At 42.7% G+C, this 24,048-nt stretch overlaps 1 protein-coding gene across 1 annotated transcript in view; it reads left to right on the top strand.

Moving 5' to 3' along the window:
* Positions 1–23,559, top strand: part of LOC308280260 (sodium- and chloride-dependent GABA transporter 2-like) — a gene marked incomplete at its 5' end in the record, with an annotated part of 44,478 nt that extends 20,919 nt beyond the window's left edge. Inside the window, 7 exons of the mRNA XM_080720521.1 lie at positions 8,080–8,204; positions 9,271–9,383; positions 11,014–11,151; positions 14,624–14,726; positions 20,870–20,970; positions 21,202–21,372; positions 23,179–23,559. Of these exons, the coding sequence (XP_080576647.1) occupies positions 8,080–8,204; positions 9,271–9,383; positions 11,014–11,151; positions 14,624–14,726; positions 20,870–20,970; positions 21,202–21,372; positions 23,179–23,292 (865 nt within the window). The 3' untranslated portion in view covers positions 23,293–23,559. The remainder of the gene's footprint in view (positions 1–8,079; positions 8,205–9,270; positions 9,384–11,013; positions 11,152–14,623; positions 14,727–20,869; positions 20,971–21,201; positions 21,373–23,178) is intronic.
* Positions 23,560–24,048: the final 489 nt, after the last annotated feature.

The raw sequence follows: 24,048 nt of genomic DNA, 5'->3' as shown, positions 1-24,048 counted from the left end.
GAAGAGTGCTGGGTTGAAGAGGATGGAAGAAGATAAGACTGTGTGAGCTCTCTGGGTTTGGAAAACCAGGAGCTCAAGTGGGAGGTGTGAAGTCCAAACTCAGCAGAGGAAGAGAACTACACTTCCCAGAATACAGCAGCAAAATGGCCGCCCACCTAATTGGGAGCACCTGAAAAGGAGTGGAGGTGAATGAGCATTCAGGCAAACAATCCCCAGGGAGCAGAAGCTCTAGAGAGGGATAGGCTTCACAGGACCAAATACCAAGTTCCACTCAACTGAATTCAGCCCAAAGACACCAATGGTTGGTCAAAATGTTTATCTACTTTGTAATGTTTAAATGCTGCTTGAATGTGTTCATGTTTGGCTGCTGGGGTTTAATTTGTTTGCCTGACATTGCAGCATTGCTTTCATTTAGCTTTGAAAGCCCCTTTGTGCTTTAAGTTAAGAGTTTAAAGGGTTAAAAGGTTAAAAGCTGAAATGTTTAACATTAAGAAGATTTAAAATGTAAAAGGTTAAGTTTAAAAGTAATGTCATTGACAAAGTCCGATCTCCAAGCTCAGATCAGTTATCCTTTTCCATTTAAAGGGCTTTTCTATGCTCAAAGGGCTGAAATGGGCTATTTCGTTTAAAATGCTAAAAGTATAAAAACAATTGGAAGTTAAAAATGCTCATTTAAAAGCTTATTTATTTGGAATTGCCATGTTAAAAGGTTCAAAGTGCCAAGTGAAAAGGGGCAGATGTACAAGCTCGTAGATCAGCTATTTATGTTTATTCCTTAAATGGATTTAATTGAAAACATGTATTTAAAATGTTGACTTAAAATAATGAATGTTTAAACATTGAGTGATTTAGCAAACTGGTATTATTTAGTCTAAACATTTAAGTGACTTAGTAAATGGTTTGTAAAACAGTTTGTTTAGAGTGTTAGAATTTAACCTTACTGTTTGAAAACATGTGCCAGAAAACATTTAATTGGGTTAATGTCTAAAACCTTAACCTAATTGACTTAAAGTCTAAAAGGTAAAACATTTAAATACTTAATTACTTACCTTTACCTTAAACACTTTGAATTACCTTACTTACCTTTAAATAATACTTACCTTTAAATAAATTACTTACCTTAAAAGCTTAAATACTGTTTAAAAGCTTAAATACTGTTTAAAAGCTTAAATTACTGTTTAAAAGGTTAATATCTTAAATACTTACCGTTTAAATACTTAACCGTTTTAAAAGCTTACTTATTTAAGACATTTAAGTTGACTTTTGAAATCATTGTTTAAAACCAGTGTTTAGAAGAAATGCTATAATTTGTTGTAAATTACATGTTGATAACCAATGTTTCTTTCTGTATTCGAAGGTTAACAACCTGATTACTGATTATTGACCCAGACCAATCAACGAATGAAGCCAACAATTCAAGAAAAGTTGGAAAATAAAGAGTTGATTTGAGTTTGGAAATCTGAGTTGCGTCCTTGTGTCCTTTTGGAGCCAGAGTCAGAGTGTGACTTGACAGAGACTGTGATACTTTGCTGCTGCAGCTGTAGGTGGTAGACTCTCTGGCTTTACAGCTTGAGATGTGCTAGTAGCCACCTTCTCAAAAAAGCGCTTGTATCTTAATGATTCAAGACCCTCCCCAGACTTCCCATTGTACAGCCAAACCAAAGCCTTCTCTCCTGCTGAAACAACCTCTGCTGTTGATGCTGACTGTTTGTCAAACACTGTAGGTTGCTCACGGAAGTCATTGATGGTTGTGATTTTTTTGAGGGGAGCTGCTTTCCCAATGCCATAAAGCCGGGAGGTAGTGTCACACCCAGCTACTGCGTGGATGAAGAGAATGTGATTGCACACACTGGGACCCAGCTGCTGTTTCAGAGATTTGATGTTCCAGACATGTGGCTTCTTCACACTCTTTTTTGGCTCAGGTTTGAAGATGAGGTTGTGTGACTTGAGGTCAGCATGGTAGACGAGGAGGTCTGTGTCAGCATCTCCTGGGGCATGGTGTGTCTGACAGTTCTGTGTCTGTAGATGACCACTGAGCATGTTGATGAACTGCTGTGTGTTTGTGGTGTTTGCAAGGAACTCGTCTTTTTGCATTGTAACAGGCAAGTACTCATCTATGGTCACGGTTGCACCAGTCCTCCCACCTGCTCGCCTTAGGTGTGTCATGTCTTTGGTGGATGTGCCCTCATATCCATCGAACACGACAACTGTCTCTCCATAGTGTTTTGTGACATACTCGCCATACCGCTTGCATGTGTCCATGTAAGTGGATCCACGTGTCCATGGGATGCGCTGAATAAGTGCTCCACCATCCAACACATGCTGAACAGGGCCTGTGACTTCTGAAAGGTCAGGTGTATGGGGTGCCCAGATGACCTCAGCTAGCACTGGCGTCTGGAATGGAGCAACCGTGACCATAGATGAGTACTTGCCTGTTACAATGCAAAAAGACGAGTTCCTTGCAAACAACACAAACAAACAGCAGTTCATCAACATGCTCAGTGGTCATCTACAGACACAGAACTGTCAGACACACCATGCCCCAGGAGATGCTGATCTCCTCATTGTACGACAAGCAGTGGAATCTGCAACCACAACAAATACTGTGGTCACTGGTGATGACACAGATCTGCTCATCCTCCTCATCTACCATGCTGACCTCAAGTCACACAACCTCATCTTCAAACCTGAGCCAAAAAAGAGTGTGAAGAAGCCACATGTCTGGAACATCAAATCTCTGAAACAGCAGCTGGGTCCCAGTGTGTGCAATCACATTCTCTTCATCCACGCAGTAGCTGGGTGTGACACTACCTCCCGGCTTTATGGCATTGGGAAAGCAGCTCCCCTCAAAAAAATCACAACCACCAATGACTTCCGTGAGCAACCTACAGTGTTTGACAAACAGTCAGCATCAACAGCAGAGGTTGTTTCAGCAGGAGAGAAGGCTTTGGTTTGGCTGTACAATGGGAAGTCTGGGGAGGGTCTTGACTCATTAACCCTTTCCAAGCCACGGGGAGCCCCTTAATATTAAAAGCGGAATATACCGTAAATCTGAGCAAGGAGTCTCAGCCGCACCGTCTTTTATCGTACTTTGTCATTAAAACCGAAATAAATTATTTTTATCCGAAAATCGGCAATCGTCTAACCTTCCCTAGTCACCGCTCGTCCATCGATAGCTCATGGCTGCTCTGAGATGAAGCAGAAGTGACGTCAGCTCCATTCCTTCTTCAGCCTTCCTTGCTGTCGTCCACTTGCTGTTTAGACGAGCCAGCTCCACAGGAACTGCTACAGGTCATCAGATGCACATGCAAGACAGACTGCAGTAGTCTGAGGTGCACTTGCAAGAAGCATGGCATTGACTGCTCTGTTGCAAACTGCAAAGACATGGGGTGTGCAAACACATGTCTGATTGAAACTGATGATGATGATGATGATATTGATGATGATGATGAATAGTTTAAATATAATAACAACATTGCTTTTATAACTTTAAAGTTTTGTATAATGTTGTGTTTACAGTTTTACCTTTTATTGCATTCATAAACCATATTTCCGATTTTCTCTTGGGTGAAGTGTGTCCCTTTTTTCTCACAAAATGGCTATAATATTAACAATTTCCCTTTGAACAATCAATTTACTGCATCCAACACAGTTTCTAGGTAATTCTGGAAAGTATTGAACCTTTTCTTTGGACAACAGCTAAGAAAACTTCCATAAATCAATTTTTAACATGGGCGTCAATAGGGAATTGTGACATCACCTATTTCAGCATTTTTCACTATGTTCCACCACTTGGATTTCTTAGGACTTTTGATATGTTATTACTAACATATTTATGAAACAAAAAAAGTTGAAAGAGTTTGTGTTGCAATTTGTTCAAGGTTAAACTCTAAAATGCCTGTACTATAGGGGTTCTTCATGATTCTGAATCCATTGCAAGCATTTGTTTTGCATGAAAAACATTCCTTGGGCTAGATTTCAGCCTCTCAAAACTGTGATTTTTGATGACTCATCACTTTTCACCGTTTTGTGGGGCTGAAATCTAGCCTAAATTCTTTTCCTTAAAAGTGACGCCGATGGGACTTTTTTTTCCGCAATGTTTCCGGCAGAGCAGGCCTCTCATTCTGTGTACCTTATTGACCAAATTAATATAAAAAACAAAAATAAAAAGTATGTTATGACATCACAGGTCCTCTCAAATGTTGGGCCTGTGGCTCCCCGCCTAGTGTCATTGGTTACATGTGTATGAGGCAGATTCTAAAAATCCTAACAGTTTTCTGAAACACATATTTTATGTTGCTCTAATATCGGTGGTTCTCGAAGTTTTTTCACGTCAAGGGCCCCAATCTAAATTGACACAATGCGTTCCAGGTCTAAATGAGTTGACTAGTTTTGTTTGCCGAAATGCGAACTCACGACATGTCACATTGTGACGCATTGCACGTGTCCGATTTTGACAACCCACGCCCGCCCAACCGTCATTAATCAGATCCGTTGACCGACCCGTTACCCGTGATTATATAAAAATCAAAACCAGATCCGGCCCGCCCGTCAAAAAATGTACCCGTCGCCCACCCCGCTACCCGTGATTACATGCAGTAAAGTAAATAGCCTACAGCCGTGCGTGCATATTTCCAAATGGCATCGCACTCGATCGTCTCTGCACGCCGTCCTCAGTGTTTATGACGCAATATACAGTATTTACATAAACGCCAGGTCGGCTGCCACTCTTAATCCTTTAGATAGCCTTTTAAACCACCCTTGCTATGATGAGAAGAACATGGGCTAACGTGCTGGTGTGTGCTGGTGTGTCTGTGTGTTATATGCCTCCTGCTGTGACCACTTCCCACTGTGTGCGCTCCACGTTGTTTAGGCGGAAAGCTGTATGCATGCCGTGGTTCTGTCCTGCTGCTCAATGTGTGCGCTCCTATGACGTTCTTTAGGCGGAAACAGTTGTCTGATTTTCACCATAAAATGTCACCCGCCCGTGTTTAGTCGTGCACCGCCCGTCCCCACAAATGTATAATGGTATATATCAGGGGTGCCCAAAAGGTAGATTGTGATCTACCAGTAGATCACAAAGGCTGTGCAGGTAGATCACATGACATGCCCTACAAACTATAATTCAAATGTAAAGAAAAATATTTATAAACAATTCTGTCATCTTCATTCATGTCACTTGAATTAAGGTGACTGACCGATTTAAAAATAACCCCAAGAACATACCACTTCCATACAGAATGGGATGAAGACGTTTTTCCCCACTATTTCCCATTTCAAATGCGTTTGTCTTATATGTAACGCCAGTGCCGCTATTATTCCAAAGCCACCTCAGGTACTACATCTTTATTGGGGTGGGTGCCTGGGTGGATCATGTCAAGCTGGTCATTTTAAAAGTAGCCCTCAAGTCAAAAAAGTGTGCATGGGCACCCCTGGTATACATTCTGCCCGTTTTCACCCGTCAAAAACACGGATACCCGCCGGGTACCCGCCGGGCCCCGACCCGTTGCAGGACTCCGACGCATTTTGAGAGTGTAATGTAGATTAATGTGGGCTATTTTTGCTACTCGTGTACGACACTGTAATACGACGAAGCAGGACATTCATTCATTCACGGAAAAAGTCGAAATATGTAGATTTCTAGGATTCTGCAAGAGGGCGTAAATCCAAAAGAAAACAAACCTTAGTTTAATTGAAAACGGTTAGCACAGTCTGACTTTTAACCATTGCCCTAAACTTAACCTGACCTGAATTATTTTACCCCAAAACCTAAAACCCAGAATATAAAATGTCTGTTCTTCCACAGGAGAAACACACACACACACACACACACACACACACACACACACACACACACACACACACACCGTACGTGCGCGCGCGCGCCACCCAAACCAAAGAACCATTACAGGCGTATGCAGCTGTTTCCTGTGGCACACGGGCGGTCGAGGGCTGCGATTGGCCCGCTCGGCCTCCGTGAAGAATGGCTGGAATGATCCGAGAAAACACACAGAGCGAACCCCACCTTAAAAGAAAAGCCTGTGCCTCGCTTTTTCCCACACTCCCTCCCAAACGCGCACACACACACACACACACACACACACACACACACACACACACGTGCGCACATGCGCACACCCCTCATATCTCATGTACCATCTCGGCTCTCAAACGTCTTCATGTCAAGGACCCCACATTAACCCATTTAGAATTAGCCTAGAATTATCGAATGCTTTAGCTATTGAAAAATAGCAGATATACAAGCTCACAGCGCGGCACCGAGTGCCGCGCTGCGAGCTTGTAGATCTGCTATTTTTTTGAAAAATCTGGATTTTTCTTTGAATATATCTATTTAAAAGCGAACATTTGTAACTCAAATATTTGCTTCTGAGGGGGTCCCTGGAACAACATATTTTGAGATGGGGGTCCGCGGCCAAATACATGTCATTTTTGGGGGTCCTTCACATGAAAAAGTTCGAGCATCACTAATCATAGAAACATAGGTTTTTCAAAAAAACTTACAAGGATTTAGAAGACGCTAATAGCATCAGGTCAAAATATACAAGGATTTAGAAGACGCTAATAGCATCAGGTCAAAATATTCAAAATTTGAAGAAATCTTCATGGTTTTTCAAAAAATAGCAGATCTACACGCTGTGAGCTTGTATGTCTGCTATTTTTTAATAGTTAAAGCATAAAATATTGCGTAATAATGCGTACCCGGTCTAAATGGGTTAATAAATGTGTTCGCCCTTGGAGCCCTTTCTGAATTATACTTTGTGCCAGGGAACATGTAGTCTTGCGTGGGCAGGCTGTTGCCTTTCCACACATTTTCAAATGCTTCCAGTCATACAGTCTGGAGCAAAAAGGAAGCTGTAATCATGAGCGAAAAGCAGATGTGAAGCCTCCTTCCCACTTCCGCTGGTGTAGTGTTGGTTCTGGCGAAAAATGGCAGTCGACTACCTTTTTCTTTTTTTTTTTACCTTTGTCAGTCGACAAAAAATGAATAAAAACTTAACCAATATTCTAGCTATGATGACTAAAACTAAGACTAAATATATTGATAATTATGTCTATGTATAGGCCCTATATAAAATGTTAGGGAGGGACTAGTGGAGAAGAGATCCAGTAGAACTGAAAGAGGAGTCGTTTTATGTTTGGTTGCGCTCTGAAAATAGCAGATCTACAGCTGCGAGAGCGGCTATTTTCAGCATGCATTCAAGTGTAAAGTCACCACCAATGCCCGCCAAAAAGATTTTGTTGATAAAATCAACTGTAGATTTAGTCGACAAAATGTTTTGATATTTAAAAGATATTTATTTTAGACTAAAACTAAAGCATTTCAGAGGACTAAAATATGACTAAAACTAAATGATATTGAATTCAAATGACTATGACTAAAAACTACAAAAAAGTTTGCTGTCAAAATCAACGCATCAATATCTTCTGTATCAGGTTTTGCAAAACACATTTTTAGATTTTTGGGTACACAATATCTTTAAAGTCATGTAATCAACATGGATCTGTCCCATTTCCCATATTGATGATTGGTTACGACTGCCTTCTAAAGTTTGTGTATGCGACGTGACGTTCGCTTATCTCCCGATTAGGGAGTCTTACTGGTAATAGAGGGGATGCGCATGCATAGAGTGAATGGCAAATCGAGTGGCAAAGTGAGTTTAACGTTGTTTAAAGTCGTTTAATGCAATCAGATAGGACTGTTTTGTTTGGATTTATGGGCTGTCAAAAAAGTAGTTTTTTGCCACTCAGTAGGCGTTCCTGCATAACTTTCAGGTATGATGATGATGTCACGCGCATACCCTCTATAGTGGTGCTCAAGCGTTTTTATTTGCCATAACTCTGAGAGTGAAGAACCATTTCTATTTGTCCATTTTGTAGTTACAGACCTGTTACAATGGTCATTCAGGGCTAACTCTTTATATGTGTTTTATGTCTCTCATTCTGTTTGTCCGTGACAATAATATAATTTAAACGCGTGCGTGCGTGCGTGCGTGCGTGCGTGCGTGCGTGCGTGCGTGCGTGCGTGCGTGCGTGCGTGTGTGCGTGTCCGTCCTACAGGGACTGCTACATGCTGTGCCTGCTGAACAGTGGGACCAGCTTCCTGGCAGGCTTCGCCATCTTCTCAGTGCTGGGCTTCATGGCCCAGGAGCAAGGAGTGGACATCTCTGAGGTGGCTCAGTCAGGTACCTCCTCTCCCCTCACTGGTGGCCCTGGCATCCTCCCCTGCCTCTACCTCACTGTGTGTGTTGTTTTGTCCATATAAGACACTTGAAACACATGAACGCTGAATTACGCTAAAGACATATACCAGACTACTTTAAAGCTGTACTGTATCAGGGGTCCGCTCACTATCCCGACGGGCCACTGTTCCGACGAGCGTCGGCAGGTTAGTTACTGAGGTACGGTTATTGAGGTTAAGTTTAGGGTTAGGGGTAGAGTTAGGGTTAGTTTTAGTGTCGGAATTCCGGCCCGTCGGCACACTGATGTGGACCCACTGTATCACTCTGGTGTACTCTGGCCTTATACAATAAAAGTCTTACTTGCATAAAACAATCCACTTCAATGCCATATCAACTATTAAATTAGCCTATGAATGTATACAGTATCTTATCTAATCGGATATGCACCACTCCATAGGTCACTGATAAAACACACAAACGCATTATGTTATAAATATGGACTCAAGGTTGACTGTTTCACTGTTACATTATAAACATAAAACATTTGAGTACATATGGGGAATACATCTTGGTGGGCCGGATTGAGATGGTCAAAGGGCCGGGTATGGCCCCCGGGCCATATGTTGCCCATGTGTGATATAGGTCCAGGTCTGGCCTTCATAGAGCAGTGTCTATGAACAATGTGTACAGTATGGTGTGTTAATACAGTGGTTCTCAACCTGTGGGTCGGGACCCACAGGGGGGACCACACATTTCATAGGTGACAATTTAAGGACTTTTTAATGCCTCTAAACATTGGACAAATTGTAAAACAATATTGGAGGCAGAAATCGTGAAAATACAATAGAACCGTGTTATACAAAATGTAATGCCTCAACTCTTAAGTGCTCGTCAGGGTGGGGGTGTGTGTGGTGTTAATATGTCCATAGGTCCAGTCTTCTATGAACAGTGTGTGTGTGGTGTTAATATGTCCATAGGTACAGTCCCCTATAAACAGTGTGTGTGGTGTTAATATGTCTGTAGGTCCAGTCCTCTATGAACAGTGTGTGTGGTGTTAATATGTCTGTAGGTCCAGGCCTGGCCTTCATAGCGTTCCCCAGAGCAGTCTCCATGATGCCTCTACCTCAGCTCTGGTCCGTCTGCTTCTTCCTGATGATCATTATGCTGGGGCTGGACACTCAGGTACACACACACACACGCTCACGCTTGCGCACCAAGGGGTTAGCATCCAGCTTGTAAATTGAGGCCATATAAGATGTGACAGTTCTTATATTTCCCCATATATGTTTCATATCTATGCTGTCAGGCCGAAACCTCCAAAATGTTCATTTTCGGGAAAATAAGAACAAGTGGAGTTTTGACCGAAGGGCTTTTTACTACTTTTCATTGGTTCAATATTATTTTAACCAACACACAGACGTAAAGGGTGTTCAATAGCACATATTTATGAAAAAAATCACACCCGTGTGAAGTGGAGCTGTGTGTGTGTGTGTGTGTGTGTGTGTGTGTGTGTGTGTGTGTGTGTGTGTGTGTGTGTGTGTGTGTGTGTGTGTGTGTGTGTGTGTGTGTGTGTGTGTGTGTGTGTGTGTGTGTGTGTGTGTGTGTGTGTGGATCATGTGTACCGATTTTTGTGACATTTGAAGAAAATATGTAGGAAAAGGAGCAAAAAGTGTGTTTTGGAGAAAATTCAAGATGGCGGAAAATCTATCATGGCGCAAATGGGCGTGGCCTATATGGGGAGATGCGTCATGACCCAAGGAATCCAGGGAAAAAAATATTTTTAATTTTCCGACCTACGGTTCAAGAGTTACAGGCCAAAACGTAAAGTGGGGTGTTATGGCGCCACCATGCGGCCAAATGACACAATTATTTTTTATTTAATCCTTGAAATCATTATGAACCTCCTCTCCAAGTCTTGAAACTCTAGCCCCTATGGTTTGCGAGAGACAAATAATTGAATGTGAGTTTTTGCGATTCCTATTATAAGTCAATGGGGAAAATTAATTCACTAATAAATTAATATCAATTAAACTATAGAACCTTTCTCTTAGAAAAGTAATAGCCCACGATTCCCGAGTAAGCCGTTCGATTTGACATATGGCGCGAGTGTGTGGTGGCAAAACTGTGGGACTAGTGGCGTGCCGAAGTTTAGGAAGTTCAGGCTACATACAGACACACACACAGACAGACAGACAGACACACAGACAGACCCACACGGCCACGTATAGGGAGCCTGTGCTTCACACAGCTCCAAAAAGAGAGGGCCAATCAGGTGGAGTTAACTGGTTTGGCAGAAAGTGTGGAGTTAGGAGGTTTTGTCCCAAGCACTTTTTACTACTTTCCATTGGTTCAATATTATTTTAACCAACACTCAGATGTAATTGTGTTCAATAGTGCTGATTTATGCCAAAAAATAAAAAACCTCAAAAATGGAGTTAAGAGGTTTTGGCCAGACAGTGACGAATTATGCAAGGTAGTGCTCAGTGTCAGCCATTATAGGAAGCCGCTCAATTTGGAGGAAATGGCGGAAATGTATATATGGCCAAAATGTATATAGTGTTGAAGTGATTTGTAATTACAATCAGAATCTACAAAGTAACAAAATAACTAAATAACTAAAGTAACTAAAATGAGCCAGTCTCTTGAACGGCTCTTTGAAAGGAACCGATCCCAGAGATCCGGCTCACTCCAAAGAGCCATAAATCCCATCTCTATTGCACGAGGCATCCTTGTACTTCTGTTCATGTGGTCAAACATTTCGTGTGTGTGTGTGTGTGTGTGTGTGCGTGTGTGTGTGCGTGTGCGCGCGCAGTTTGTGAGCCTGGAGGCGTTGATGACCTCGGTGAGTGACCTCTACCCCCGGGTCATCAGGAAGGGCCGACGCAGGGAGCTGCTGCTGCTGTGCGTCTGCGTGCTGTGTTTCCTGCTGGCTCTGACCATGACCACTCCTGTAAGACCCTCACCTGGGGATGGGCAGGGGCGTCACAAGGGGGGGAAAAGTGGGACTGAGTTACTAGGGCCCCAAGGTGGAGGGGCCTTAATTATTTTACACTTTAGCTATTGAAAAAATACCAGATATACAAGCTCGTCGTGTAGATCTGCTATTTTTGAAAAGTCGTGAATGTGTGCAAATCTCTGTATTTTTTTTAAGCGAACATGTGTAACTTAAATTTTGCTTCTGGGGGGTCCCTGGAACGAAATATTTTGAGATGGGGGTCCGTGGCCAAATACATATAATTTTGGGGGTCCTTCACATGAAAAGGTTTGTGCACCACTGACATAGAAACATAGGTTTTTTAAAAAAAACCTTAGAAGGATTTGAAATATTCAAAGACTTGCACACATTTTCACGATTTTTAAACAATAGCAGATCTACTCGCTAGCTTGTATATCTGCTATTTTTCAATAGTTAAAGTACCCAGGGCCCAGAATTTGGCTCGACACTCCTGGGGATGGGTATTGGCAAGAACCCCACGATACGATACGTATGACGATACTAAGGTCACGATAAGATTATGTCACGATATATTGCAATGCGATACATATTGCAATGCAATATATTGCGATATAAACTGAATTCTCAGAGAGGCAACCATAACTGCGGTATCAAACGGCACCTCTGTGTGTGCGGCTGTGCGGAGTGTGCGCCCCACTGCTCCTCTGAGCTGGCTCCTGTATTTTGCAATGTGTTCAAGCTCTCTATAAAATCCTCCACTGTTCCTCAATGCTTTAAGAAAGCAATCATTGTTCCTGTACCAAAGAAACCTAAGATTACTTGTTCGAATGATTACCGCCCAGTGGCTCTGACATCTGTGTTAATGAAATGTTTCGAGAGGCTGGTTTTAAAACACATTCAATCTGTTATTCCTCACTCTATTGATCCTTATCAAGTTGCTTATCGCTCAATTAGGTCTGTTGAAGATGCAATTTCAATTGCTTTGCACGCTGTGCTAGAACATTGCAGACAGACTCAATGTATACTGCAGAATGCTATTTATTGATTTTAGCTCTGCATTCAATACAATTATGCCAAGCAAATCGTATGTCAAACTGAGAGACCTGGGCCTGCCCTCCTCCATCCTGGATTTCTTGATGGGGAGGGAACAGACAGTGAGAATAGGAAGTTTCACCTCCTCCACTGGGCTGTGTTCTTAGTTCTTATTGCGACTGAAGGTTTTACTATGAGAAACGGCACAGCTTGTCCGTGTCTGTGTAGACGTGTACACTTTTTTACGGTCTATGGGTTTGTCGCTCTGACATCATGCTCTGATGTCACTGTGATGTCAGGGGAGCCACTCTTAACGATATTAAGCCCATATCTAACAGGACTTCATATCGGAATGCCCATATATGGAGGCCACATCGGCTACATACCACACTAACAGAATCCATATACGGCCAAGACAGCCCATATCTGTGTGGTTGGTTCTACAGACAGGGATCTCCATGTATGGGTATACAGGGTCCCAGTTTTAGGCAACAGTGTTTTGCGTCCCGGTTTGAGTGGCTGAAAATATGGTCACCCTACATATATGGGTACCAGGGGTCTCCATATGATTTCTTTGCAAAGCATGAAATGAACTGCTTTATTACATTTGCGGATGAGCCAACCGTAATTGGGAAGATTACGGACAATGATGAATCCGCCTTCCGAAAGGAAGTCGTAAAGATTTAATACAGTGGTGCAACAATCTTGATCTAATTGTGAACAAAACTAAAGAGATCATTGTTGACTTCAGGTCAACAGGGGAGCACTCACTCCCATGAACATGAATGATGTCGATGTGGAAATTGTGGACATTTTTAAGAACTTAGGAGTGCACATCTCCAACGATCTTAAATGGTCTCTTAACTGAACATCAATTGTAAAAATCAAACCTCGGTTCGAAGTGAAGCGGTGAACTTTTATTCTATGTGTTCTAGATCTATACATTCTTCCAATTCTGAATGAATGGATGATTTTATCTGGAGGGCCGAATTGTCATGTGAAGCTCGACCAATCCTCAATTCTGGACGCACGGGACAAACATATAAAAAAAAAAAAAAAAGAAAAAAAAAGAATTATCATGTGAAGCTTCAAAGTATGGTCTCATTGGACATTTTTAATCATCCAATCATCAGACCGGGACGGACGGGACACACATATTCTGGATGTAGGGGACAGATAAAACCTGTTCATTCTGGACTGGAATGACCATATATGGACATGTACGGGACACTAAGCCACTCCTTGGAAGCGGCTTTCACCGCTTCAAAAAAGGCGCAACAAGACGTCTCAGAAAGTCTATACTTTCTGAGATGTCTAAAGAAGGCTGGCGTGTCCACAAAGACACTGATCAAATTTCTATAGATCAACTTTTGAGAGCCTTTAACGGCTTGGTATGGAAGCTGCTCTGCAGAAGATTGCACCCTTATTGACAGAGTAGTAAGAACAGCTAAGAGGATCATCGGTTCTGATCTTCCTTCAGTAAAGGACATCTATAATAAAAGGTGCCTTGACAGGGCCCTGAAAATAGTCAGGGACCCCAGCCACCCTGCTACCTTCAGGCAGACGCTACCGCTGGGAGCGCCTCCCTGACAGGAAGACTAAGCATAGGGTTCGTACTAGTAGGCTGGTGTAGATTAGATAGTATATCACGATTGATTATGTGTGACGTTATTAGAGTAGATCATTTGTTCATTGATTATATTAATATCTAGTTCTTATGATACATCATTGTCTGCCCCGAGGCGTTGTGAGACACAAGAGTTATACTGTGTAGCCAAGGCCTCTGGGACGAGCTGTAAGATAGGCTTTACCAAAATAATAGCTACTCAGTCCTAGTGAGACATCTAGACTCCTACAAGCTATACAGTATCAGTGATGTTTCATAAGAACTAGATATTAATATAATCAATGAACACATGATCTACTCTAATAACATCACACATAATCATGATACTGCTATCTAATCGCTGGTAAACAGCTTCCTTCCAGAAGCGGTGAGATTTTTTAATAATTAGCACTAATGCATTTTATCCTAGCATTGTTTAAAGTTGTTGCATACTTTCTATTTACTTTTTTCTACAATTGATGCACTGAGCCGATATGCTGATTGTACCCTTGTCTTAGTCTTGTGTTGTTTGTTTCCGTGTGTGGCTTGTGAACAGGAATTCCAATGCATTTTAATGAAAGTGTTAAGGTAAATGGCGAAATGATCACACCGGTACATTATTCACTCTGTGTGTGTACGTGCGTGCGTGTGCATGAGCGTGCGCGTGCGCATGTGCGTTCGTGAATATTTACACAGCAATTATATAATTCTCTGTGTCAACAAGACCCCAAACCTCACATCATACTCACACTCTCTCTCTCTCTCTCTCTCTCTCTCTCTCTCTCTCTCTCTCTCTCTCTCCCCCCCCCCCCCCCCCCCCCCCCTCAGGGAGGTCTCTATGTGTTCCAGGTCTATGATCATTACTCCTGCAGTGGAGCCAGCCTCCTGCTCCTCTCCATCGGACAGTCCGTGGCCATCGGCTGGGTCTACGGTTCGATTCCGCACACACACACACGCGCACGCACGCACGCACACCATGCACACACACATATACACGCACACATGCACACGTTTGTGTCATGAGCACATCATAATTTTAGGGACAGCACATTTACCGACATCCCATATATATACTGTATATGCCACATATATGTTTAACATATACTGTAGGTGGATATATATATATGACATGTACAGTATTTACTATAAATCCACATATACAGTATGCACATGCATATGGCATATATGCAGCATAATATTCTGCATATGTTTGCCATATTTTGGCATACGTAGATCCATCTAAAAGAACATTTATAGTGTAAAAGTACATTTTCTTGAAACTTTCACATAGGCTTATTTTTTTAACTTTCATAAAGAATCTAGATACATTGCACATGCAGTGAATTATTCCAAACTTTTTTTGTTATTTCATTTTCATTTTTTATGGTACACAGCACATGCATATCAAAATTCCATATTTCAAAATATTACACGAGACCACTCAAAACAAGGATTTATAATAGAGGAACGTCAACCATCTGAAGTCAGACTTGCTTGAAGTCCAGTGTGACGTTTCTGCAGTCAGTTATGCATATGATTTGGGGTGCTATGGTATCTGCATGCTGTGTGTGTGTGTGTGTGTGTGTGTGTGTGTGTGTGTGTGTGTGTGTGTGTGTGTGTGTGTGTGTGTGTGTGTGTGTGTGTGTGTGTGTGTGTGTGTGTGTGTGTGTGTGTGTGTGTGTGTGTGTGTGGTGGGGGGGCATTTGGGATGTCACACACACACACACACATACACACACACACACAGAGGGAGAGAGTGAGAGTTTTTTTCTTTTTTTCTGTGTTCACATTTTGCAAATGGGCATGAGCATTTGGGCTTTTTTTTAGTTTGTTTCTTTTTTTTTTAAACACGTGGAGTGTTCCGGAGCATAAACGTGGTTCAGCGTACCGTGAGGGCCTGGAAGCAGGATGCTGTGCACATCCATGTGTCAGGACAGGACAGAAACAGTTTAAAAACATTTTTTTTTAAATGGGAGCAAATCTACACAATATAGTTTACTCACCTGACTATTATTTATTGTTTTATCTTTTGTCTTTTGCTTTGTCTTTGTTTTAGTTGTTTTGTTTTTTTCCAACCCATTTAGACCGCTTTAACCACCATTTTATACTTTAGCTATTATATAGTGGTGGATGAAGTACTCACATTTGTTGCTTGAGTAAAAGTATCAATACTGCAATTTAGAAATACTCCATTGCAAGTAAACTTCCATAATTCAAAATGTATTGGCATCAAAATGTACAAAAGTACCAAAAGTAAAAGTACAAAGATTTTGAAAATAACAGATCTACAAGCTCACAACGTGTCAACATGTACTAAAAGTACCAAAAGTGCAAAATGTTTGAAAATAGCAGATCGCAACGCGTTGTGAGCTTGTAGATCGGCTATTTTCAAATAGCCAAGGTATAGAACCAGTAAGACTCCCTAATCGGGAGATAAGCGACCGTTGGTCGCTTATCTCCTGTCACACTGCTGACATCAGTATGACCCTTATATAAGACCGGCATTATCTACCGACAGATTAGTAACAAGATGTCAAAATCATTGAAGGTTTACCCTACTAACCAACTGTTTACCATAGCAACCATGTTTTATTACCTTAGCAACCAACTGTTTACCCTAGCAACCAACTGTTTACCACAGCAACCATGTTTTTTTTACCCTAGCAACCAACTGTTTACCCTAGCAACCAATTGTTTACCATAGCAACCATGTTTTCTTACCCTAGCAACCAACTGTTTACCCTAGCAACCAACTGTTTACCATAGCAACCATGTTTTTTACAGGGCCTGGGATTGATGACATCAGAAATCTCCATATATGGGCATGAAAGGGATTTTGTTTCTGGAAATATGTCTGTGGGGTGCCACATTTGGAATAAAACACTTACATCACACATCTGGATATCCATACAGCCCATCTAGTTTGCCTGTGTCCATTTATGCCCATATATCTGATGACATTGGGACAATGATCTCCATATATGGGCATAAAACTTATGTTAATTAGTAAAGCATGGGGATCTCCATATATGGGCATGAGGGGTACCCTAAAAGGGCATCATCTGGGAATAGCAAATATAGTTATCCTAGAAAGTGAAAATCTTACATCAAAGGCCATAACTACCTACCTACCACCATACTGCATTCCTCATTAAACTACCTACCAGCAAGATGCCTAAGGGAGAAAAGCAAAGGGCGAGGTTGCACCATTTCTTGGTCTTCTGGCCAGTGATGTATATCGGACCATTTAACCATATATGGAGACATCTGGTACCCATAGATATTCACAGATATGGGCTTAATATTGATGACATAAGGGATCTCCATATATGGGCGTAAAAGGGATTTGGTTCCCCTGGCATCACAGGGATCTCCATATATGGGCATAAAATGGATTTGGTTACCCTGGCAACACGGGGATCTCCATATCTCCATATATGGGCATAAAAGGGATTTGGTTCCCCTGGCATCACAGGGATCTCCATATATGGGCATAAAAGGGATTTGGTTCCCCTGACATTACAGTGATGTCAGTGGCTGGTTCTACCGAGGGGATCTCCATTTATGGGCATAAAAGGGAATGTATGTATGATGATGTCAGATATCATAGACGTCATAGGACTTTCACATAACGAATAACTGAGTAAGCATGTAAACCCGTAAAATCTATATTTGGGCATGGCTGATTTATGACCTCATCATGATGACACGAGCAAACACAGCTGAATTGTATAAATGATCAGTGCAGAAACCATTTTTGGTGTTTGAAATGTTGAACTGGACTTTACATCGTGAATGTGGATTCAATATATTGAGACTAGGGTAAAAAAACATGGTTGCTATGGTAAACAGTTGGTTGCTAGGGTAAACAGTTGGTTGCTAGGGTAAAACCATGGTTGCTAAGGTGGTTGCTAACGTACACTAACAGACCAGCAAGAACAGACTGTTGCCACAGCAACGTACACAAAGGTCAAATTTTTGTCTTAGGAATGTGACAAAAACCAAAAAAATATTATTGAACTTTACTCTCCATTGCATGACAAATCAATAGAAAAAAGTCAGTTTGGGGGTGAACTACTCCTTTAAGTACAGTACTTAAGTAAATGTACTTTACACCACTGATAGCGTGGCACAGAGTGCATGCTAAGAAGGCTTTGTGAGCTTGTAGCCAGTTATTTTCAAGTGTGTTGATTACATCGCATCACATTTTAATCACACACGCGCACACACACACACACACACACACACACACACACACACACACACACACACACACACACACGCACACACACACACACGCCAGAAGAATCCCCCCCCCCCAAGGCCCTAAACCTTTCTTGTTGAAATCTCAGCCAGCCAGAAGGCCCCAGGGAGCCCTTGTCCAACCCAGACCACCGCTATTCCTTAAATTATGTTCCTTCCTAGCTTGTTGTTTAGCCCTGTGCCTCGGCGCCAGATCGGTGGCGCCGTGACGCGAGGAGGCCGACCGCGGCGCGCGTTTAGCTAACGACATCACCGCTACAGCCTGCTAGATTGTAAACCCGGGGTCTTCCACGGGGTTTTCTAAGGACCCCCTCAACACGGTGGATGCCAGAGGTTTCCATAAATAATGTCGGTTAACTGCCGTAATCAAATCCTATGTTGTTTACCTGATTTCTGATCGCTCTGCGCACACTGCGCGTGCCCATTGTGCGCGCGGCCACTGCTGTTCATGGCCGCCCCACGCAGGGGCCCTGGGTACAAGCCAAGGATTCACTCACATTTTGTGCTTTAACTATTGAAAAATAGCAGATCTACAAGCTTGCCACGCTGCAAGCTTGTAGATCTGCTATTTTTGAAAATTCTTGAAATTTGTGCAAGTCTTTGAATATTTCAAATCCCTCTAAGGTTTTTAGAAAAACATATGTTTCTATGTCATTGGTGCGCAAACTTTTTCATGTGAAGGACCCCCAAAATGATATGTATTTGGTGACGATAATGAAGGCCCCTCCATCCACCGTGGGCCCTAGTAACTCAGTCCCACTCCCCCCCCCCCCCCCCCCCCCCCCGTGACGCCCCTGCGAGTATCAATGAGTCAGCTATTAGTCCACAGAATATGGCCTTGTTTTCACCAAACAAGCGATGTGGGAAAACAAAGGCAGGGGTGTCCAAAGTGCGCCCCGGGGGCCAAATGCGGCCCGATGACAAATGTTATATGGCCCGCAGCTTCATTCCTAAATTGTGCTATAAACGGGCGGCCAGCACCGTCAAACAAGAAAAATGTATAGTATAATTTGTCAGGATCGTTCCCTGTTGTCTCATGCTGAAGGGGTCAAAGAAAGGCTATTTTGTTGTATTTTTTTTACCTTGCACGTCTGGTTACATTTGGTAATGTGCGTTATTTCTGTTCTTTCTTTTGTTTTTTTTAGCACACACCTGACAAAAGACCATTGATATTAAATATTGATGATGATAGTCAAATAGAATATTGTAATTGCAAGGATATGTATGTGACTTTGTTATGGTCCAACCAAAAGTACATTATGTCAGGAGATATGTCGGCCTTTGAGTGTTTTAATATTTTCTAATGTGACCCCCTTTGAAAAAAGTTTGGACACCCCTGCTTTAAGGGATAGTTCACCCCCAAAATGACATCAATTACTCACCCCATGGCGACTTCTCATGGATATTTTTTTCATGGGGGGAGTAATTGATAGAAAATAAATTTAAAAAAGAATTGGGTGAACTTTTGCTTCTACTTTGCAGTATTGCTACTTTTACTTGAGCAAGAAATGTGAGTACTTTTTCCACCACTGCATTTTAGCCACTTAAACCCTCAATACGTACAGTATGAGACCTTTGGCTCTGTAAACCCCCCCTGTAGTAACTCTGAAGACCCACGTCATAAAAGACAGGGCAGAGCACAACACAAATCAAAGAAGACAGTTTGATTTGCTTGTTTCCTGCCATAGAGACCCTCGCTACGACGCAGTTCATCCTTCCATCGAGCTTTTTTTTCCGACCTTGCAACATTTGTCATAAAATGGAAGGGCAGGGGTCATCAATGTGTCCGTACACGCCACGGACAAATGTGTACGTGGCAAGACTTGGCCTTGTCTGTGGCAAATCTGTGGCATCTGAAGGTCTGGAGGGGCACTTGACTGGAATGCCCTGCACGGGATGAGGAGAGTGTGGAAATCTGACATTGGAGAACCTCAAGAGGCAGCTGCTTGTAGCTACAGTGGAGTCAGTACTGCCGTATGGGGCTGAGACATGGACCCTCACAGTAGGGCATTCACAAATAGTGATTTTTAGTATTCTAATTATTTGACCTCAAAGTATTCGAATAGTGTGAATATTCGACAGGACTGGCCAAACTGTCAAATATTAAGTAAGCAAGTGGCGAACATTGTGAAAATAGCCAATCTACATGCTCATGTTGTGAGCATGTAGATCTGCTATTTTCACAATATTTATCTGTAGAACCGAGTCACATTAAATGTAATACCTACAATTCCAAGTGCTTGTCAGGGTGGGGGTCCTCAGTTCAAATATGTTTATTTTGGGGGTCACGGCCTAAAAAGGTTTGAGAACCATTAACAAATTCATCCACCAGGGTCAATGACAACTCATTCTTATGACTTCATATCTAGCCAAGCTTCATAAACTAGGCTATATATTTTTTAAAGAAAAAAATAAGAAGAAAAAAAGTGAATATTCGACTTCGGTGAACAACTTTGAATAGTGACTTTGATATTCGAATATTTGGTGAATGGTGAATGCCCTACCTCACAGTGGAGTCAGTACTGCTGTATGGGGCTGAGACATGGACCCTCACAGTGGAGTCAGTACTGCTGTATGGGGCTGAGACATGGACCCTCACAGTGGAGTCAGTACTGCTGTATGGGGCTGAGACATGGACCCTCACAGTGGAGTCAGTACTGCTGTATGGGGCCGAGACATGGACCCTCACAGTGGAGACGTAGTTTTTTTGTTTTGTTTGTCATAACACGTTTTCCCAGCTGACATTCATGTTAACGTAATTGTAAAACTCACTCATTCAGCGTTTTCTTTTTTTTTCTTTTTTTCTTGCAGGTCCCGAGCGCTTCAGCGCCAACATCAAGGATATGATTGGCTACAGCCCACTGTCCTTCTTCACGCTGTGCTGGAAGTACCTGACCCCTGCCGTGTGCACTGTGAGTTCACCTTTCACTGTCTGTGATCAAATGTTATATTTGATTTGGTTTTGGGGCATTCTTAGCGTATTTGCATTAACATTTTGTGATCCTGTAGCTATAGATTGAGTCTACTGTCTGTAGCAGCAGCAGCGGATTATCGAGCTACCCTTGGTTAGGGCTCCATCACTAGTGTCAAGTGCTGCTTGTGGGGACAAAATGATCCCAACATTGTGACTCTTGTCTGTGCAGGGTACGTTCATCTTCTCCCTGGTACGGTGGTCTCCCCTCAGCCTGGGGAAGGGTCTGGTGGCTCCGGGCTGGGCCACGGCTCTGGGCTGGCTCCTCACCCTGTCCTCCGTGTCCCTGCTGCCCCTCTGGGCCGCGTACGCCGTGGCCACCACCCCTGGCACCCTGGTGGAGGTGAGAGGGAACACACACACACACGCACGCGCACACACACACACACACACACACACACACACACACACACACACACACACACACACAGCGGTTTAGATAATTTTCACAAATTCTTGTGTAACTTGCTCCAGCAGAGTGCGCAAGTACTGCGTTCGGTTGCGTATCTGTCGCGTGTCAGTTGCGTATCTGTGCGTGTTTTACGACCGTAGCCGATCAGGGAGTAGTTCGTTTTTATTTCGTTTTTATTTCGTTTACGACAGCAGAAAATAAAGTAGTCAACGAACATTTCTCGCCAATGTTCTAATTTTTATCATAAGACCCAATTACTGAATGTCAAATCTCCAGGTTTCCTTCAGTGAATCATTGTCATACATATTGTATGACAATGATTTACTACGACACTATGGCACATTATGAGAAAAACTTGCAAGGACCCCCATAACCGAGAGTGTACAAAAGGAACCAAAAAGGTCCCATTTTGGTTCCATTTATACACTCTCAGGGGCCTTTTCCACCAAAAGAACCTTGGTTCCAGAACCAGTGCTGGTTCAACTTTCTTGGAACCTTGGTTTGTTCTTGAGAACCGGCTTGCGTTTTCACCAGATTGAACCGGAGCCATTGTCCCCCAGTTCAGATGGTGGTTCACTGGAAAAACCAAGGATTTTGTCGTTCCGGTTCGGAATCAACTTTTACGGTTCGGAAACAACTCCGGTTCTCGGTGGAAAAGCACACCTCTGGTTCATCCCATAGGCGGGAGAAAGAACCGGAACCGTTTCTTTGCCAGTGGAAAAGAGTTACGGACCTGTTATGGTCATTCAGGGCTATCTCCTCATGTGTTTCTGGTAATATTATTGTCCGCTCATTTTGCGTGTCCGTGTCAAAAAAATGACATTTTGACAAACATTTCCACCTCAAGCCAACATGTATTATCTTGTATTATCTCTGCTGAGATGTTATAGACTGTCTTTCTGATCAGTCCCCTGTAGCCATGTCTGCGGTGTAACTCTAGTCTGTTGCTACGCTGAACGTAGGAGTTTAGTTACAAAGATGTTCGCCAGCAGTGGCTCACAAATAACCTAAAGCACTTTGTTCCCGGTAGGTTTTGGAAACTTTTGGTTAGCTACTCACTCTTAATGTTAGCATGCAGCCTCGGGAAGAAATGCGTGCTTTGTTTTGTTTTGTTTTGTTTTGGTTTCCTTGGTTGTACATAGGGTCTACACCGCAGTAATGGCGACGCCCTCTACAGGGCGGCGCTTAGGAAAACTGTCTATAGCAGGGGTCTTCAACAGGGGGTCTGGGACCCCTAGGGGGTCCTCAGAGTTACTACAGTGGGTCCTCCAAATCTTCCAATCCTTTTTATATTAGCAACTTGAACTCTAGTGTCCATATTCTGAGAACTGTAGCCAAAGATAGCATATCTACAAGCGAGGCGTTCTGCGAGGCGTTGTGAGCTTGTAGATCGGCTATTTTCGGCAAAGAGGTTTGGTGTTGAGGGGGGGAAAAAGAGCAGTCTAAGCACAGAGTGGAAGGTCAAGTTTATTATGTAATGACGGTTCAAGTGGTTAAATATGAAGACAACAATTGACATGGATCCAAAATACTTTCATAATTGTGCTGTCAAACGATTAAACTATATGAAATGTATCAAATCTATGTGGGGGTCCCTGCTTCATCTCTCTCTCAAGTTCAACTAAGGGGTCCTTGGCCTGAAAACGTTGAAGACCCCTGGTCTATAGACACACATAGACGGTAGTTGTGTTGAATTCCATTGGCTGCTGGTTCATGCCCCTCCTCCTCTGCCCACAGCGTATTCGTCATCTGTGTCGGCCCGTGGAAGGCTCAGGTCTGGATGGCCCCGCCCCTCGCTGCCGGGCGGCCAATGGGACGGCTCTGCCCCTCCTCACCCGAACCCAATCCTGACCTCAACCCAAAATATTATGACCCAAGGCGCTGGTTCCGAACTTTATCTTTTATTTATTTTTACTTTACACACACAGAGACACAAGCACACTCCATTTATTTTTGTACTTTTTAGAAAAATGTTTGGTTGGCAGAGGGAGAGCAGCGCCCAGGATTAAAGCTTTGCCAACGTAAAGTGTTAATGGAAAGATGTTTAATGTCTGATGTTCTGCAGTCATCTTGTCATTCTCGGTGACTCGAATCTCATCTGTAGTGACTGACTCTGTGAGTCGCACCTGTTTTTTTTATTTATTTTTTTAGTTTTGTTTCTTTTTAAAGTGTTGATTTGTTATATACAAAAATGTCTTAAAGAGATTAAACCTACAATCCGTACTATTTTTTTTACTGTATCGTTAGCCTCATAGCATTCTTGCCTAAGTCATATTTTTAAAGGTTTCATGGCATGCTTTTTATTTTATTGTTTTAAGTTTCCATCATGGTCCTTCAAACGTGTATTAAAAGGTTTTAACTGAAAAATCACACCCGTGTGAACAGAGCGGTGGAGGCTATGTGTGTGTGTGTGTGTGTGTGTGTGTGTGTGTGTGTGTGTGTGTGTGTGTGTGTGTGTGTGTGTGTGTGTGTGTGTGTGTGTGTGTGTGTGTGTGTGTGTGTGTGTGTGTGTGTGTGTGTGTGTGTGTGTGTGTGTGTGTGGCGTGCGTGCGAGTGTGCCTGGCCTGAACAACAGCGCCCCTCCCTTAACATGTGTTGTCATTAAAG

The sequence above is a fragment of the Nannobrachium achirus genome (genome assembly GCF_963921795.1).
Source record: "Nannobrachium achirus genome assembly, chromosome: 24".
NCBI classification, from domain to species: Eukaryota; Metazoa; Chordata; class Actinopteri; order Myctophiformes; family Myctophidae; genus Nannobrachium; species Nannobrachium achirus.
The sequence above is the reverse complement of the archived record's forward strand: the minus strand, read 5'-3'. Positions and strand labels throughout refer to the sequence as shown.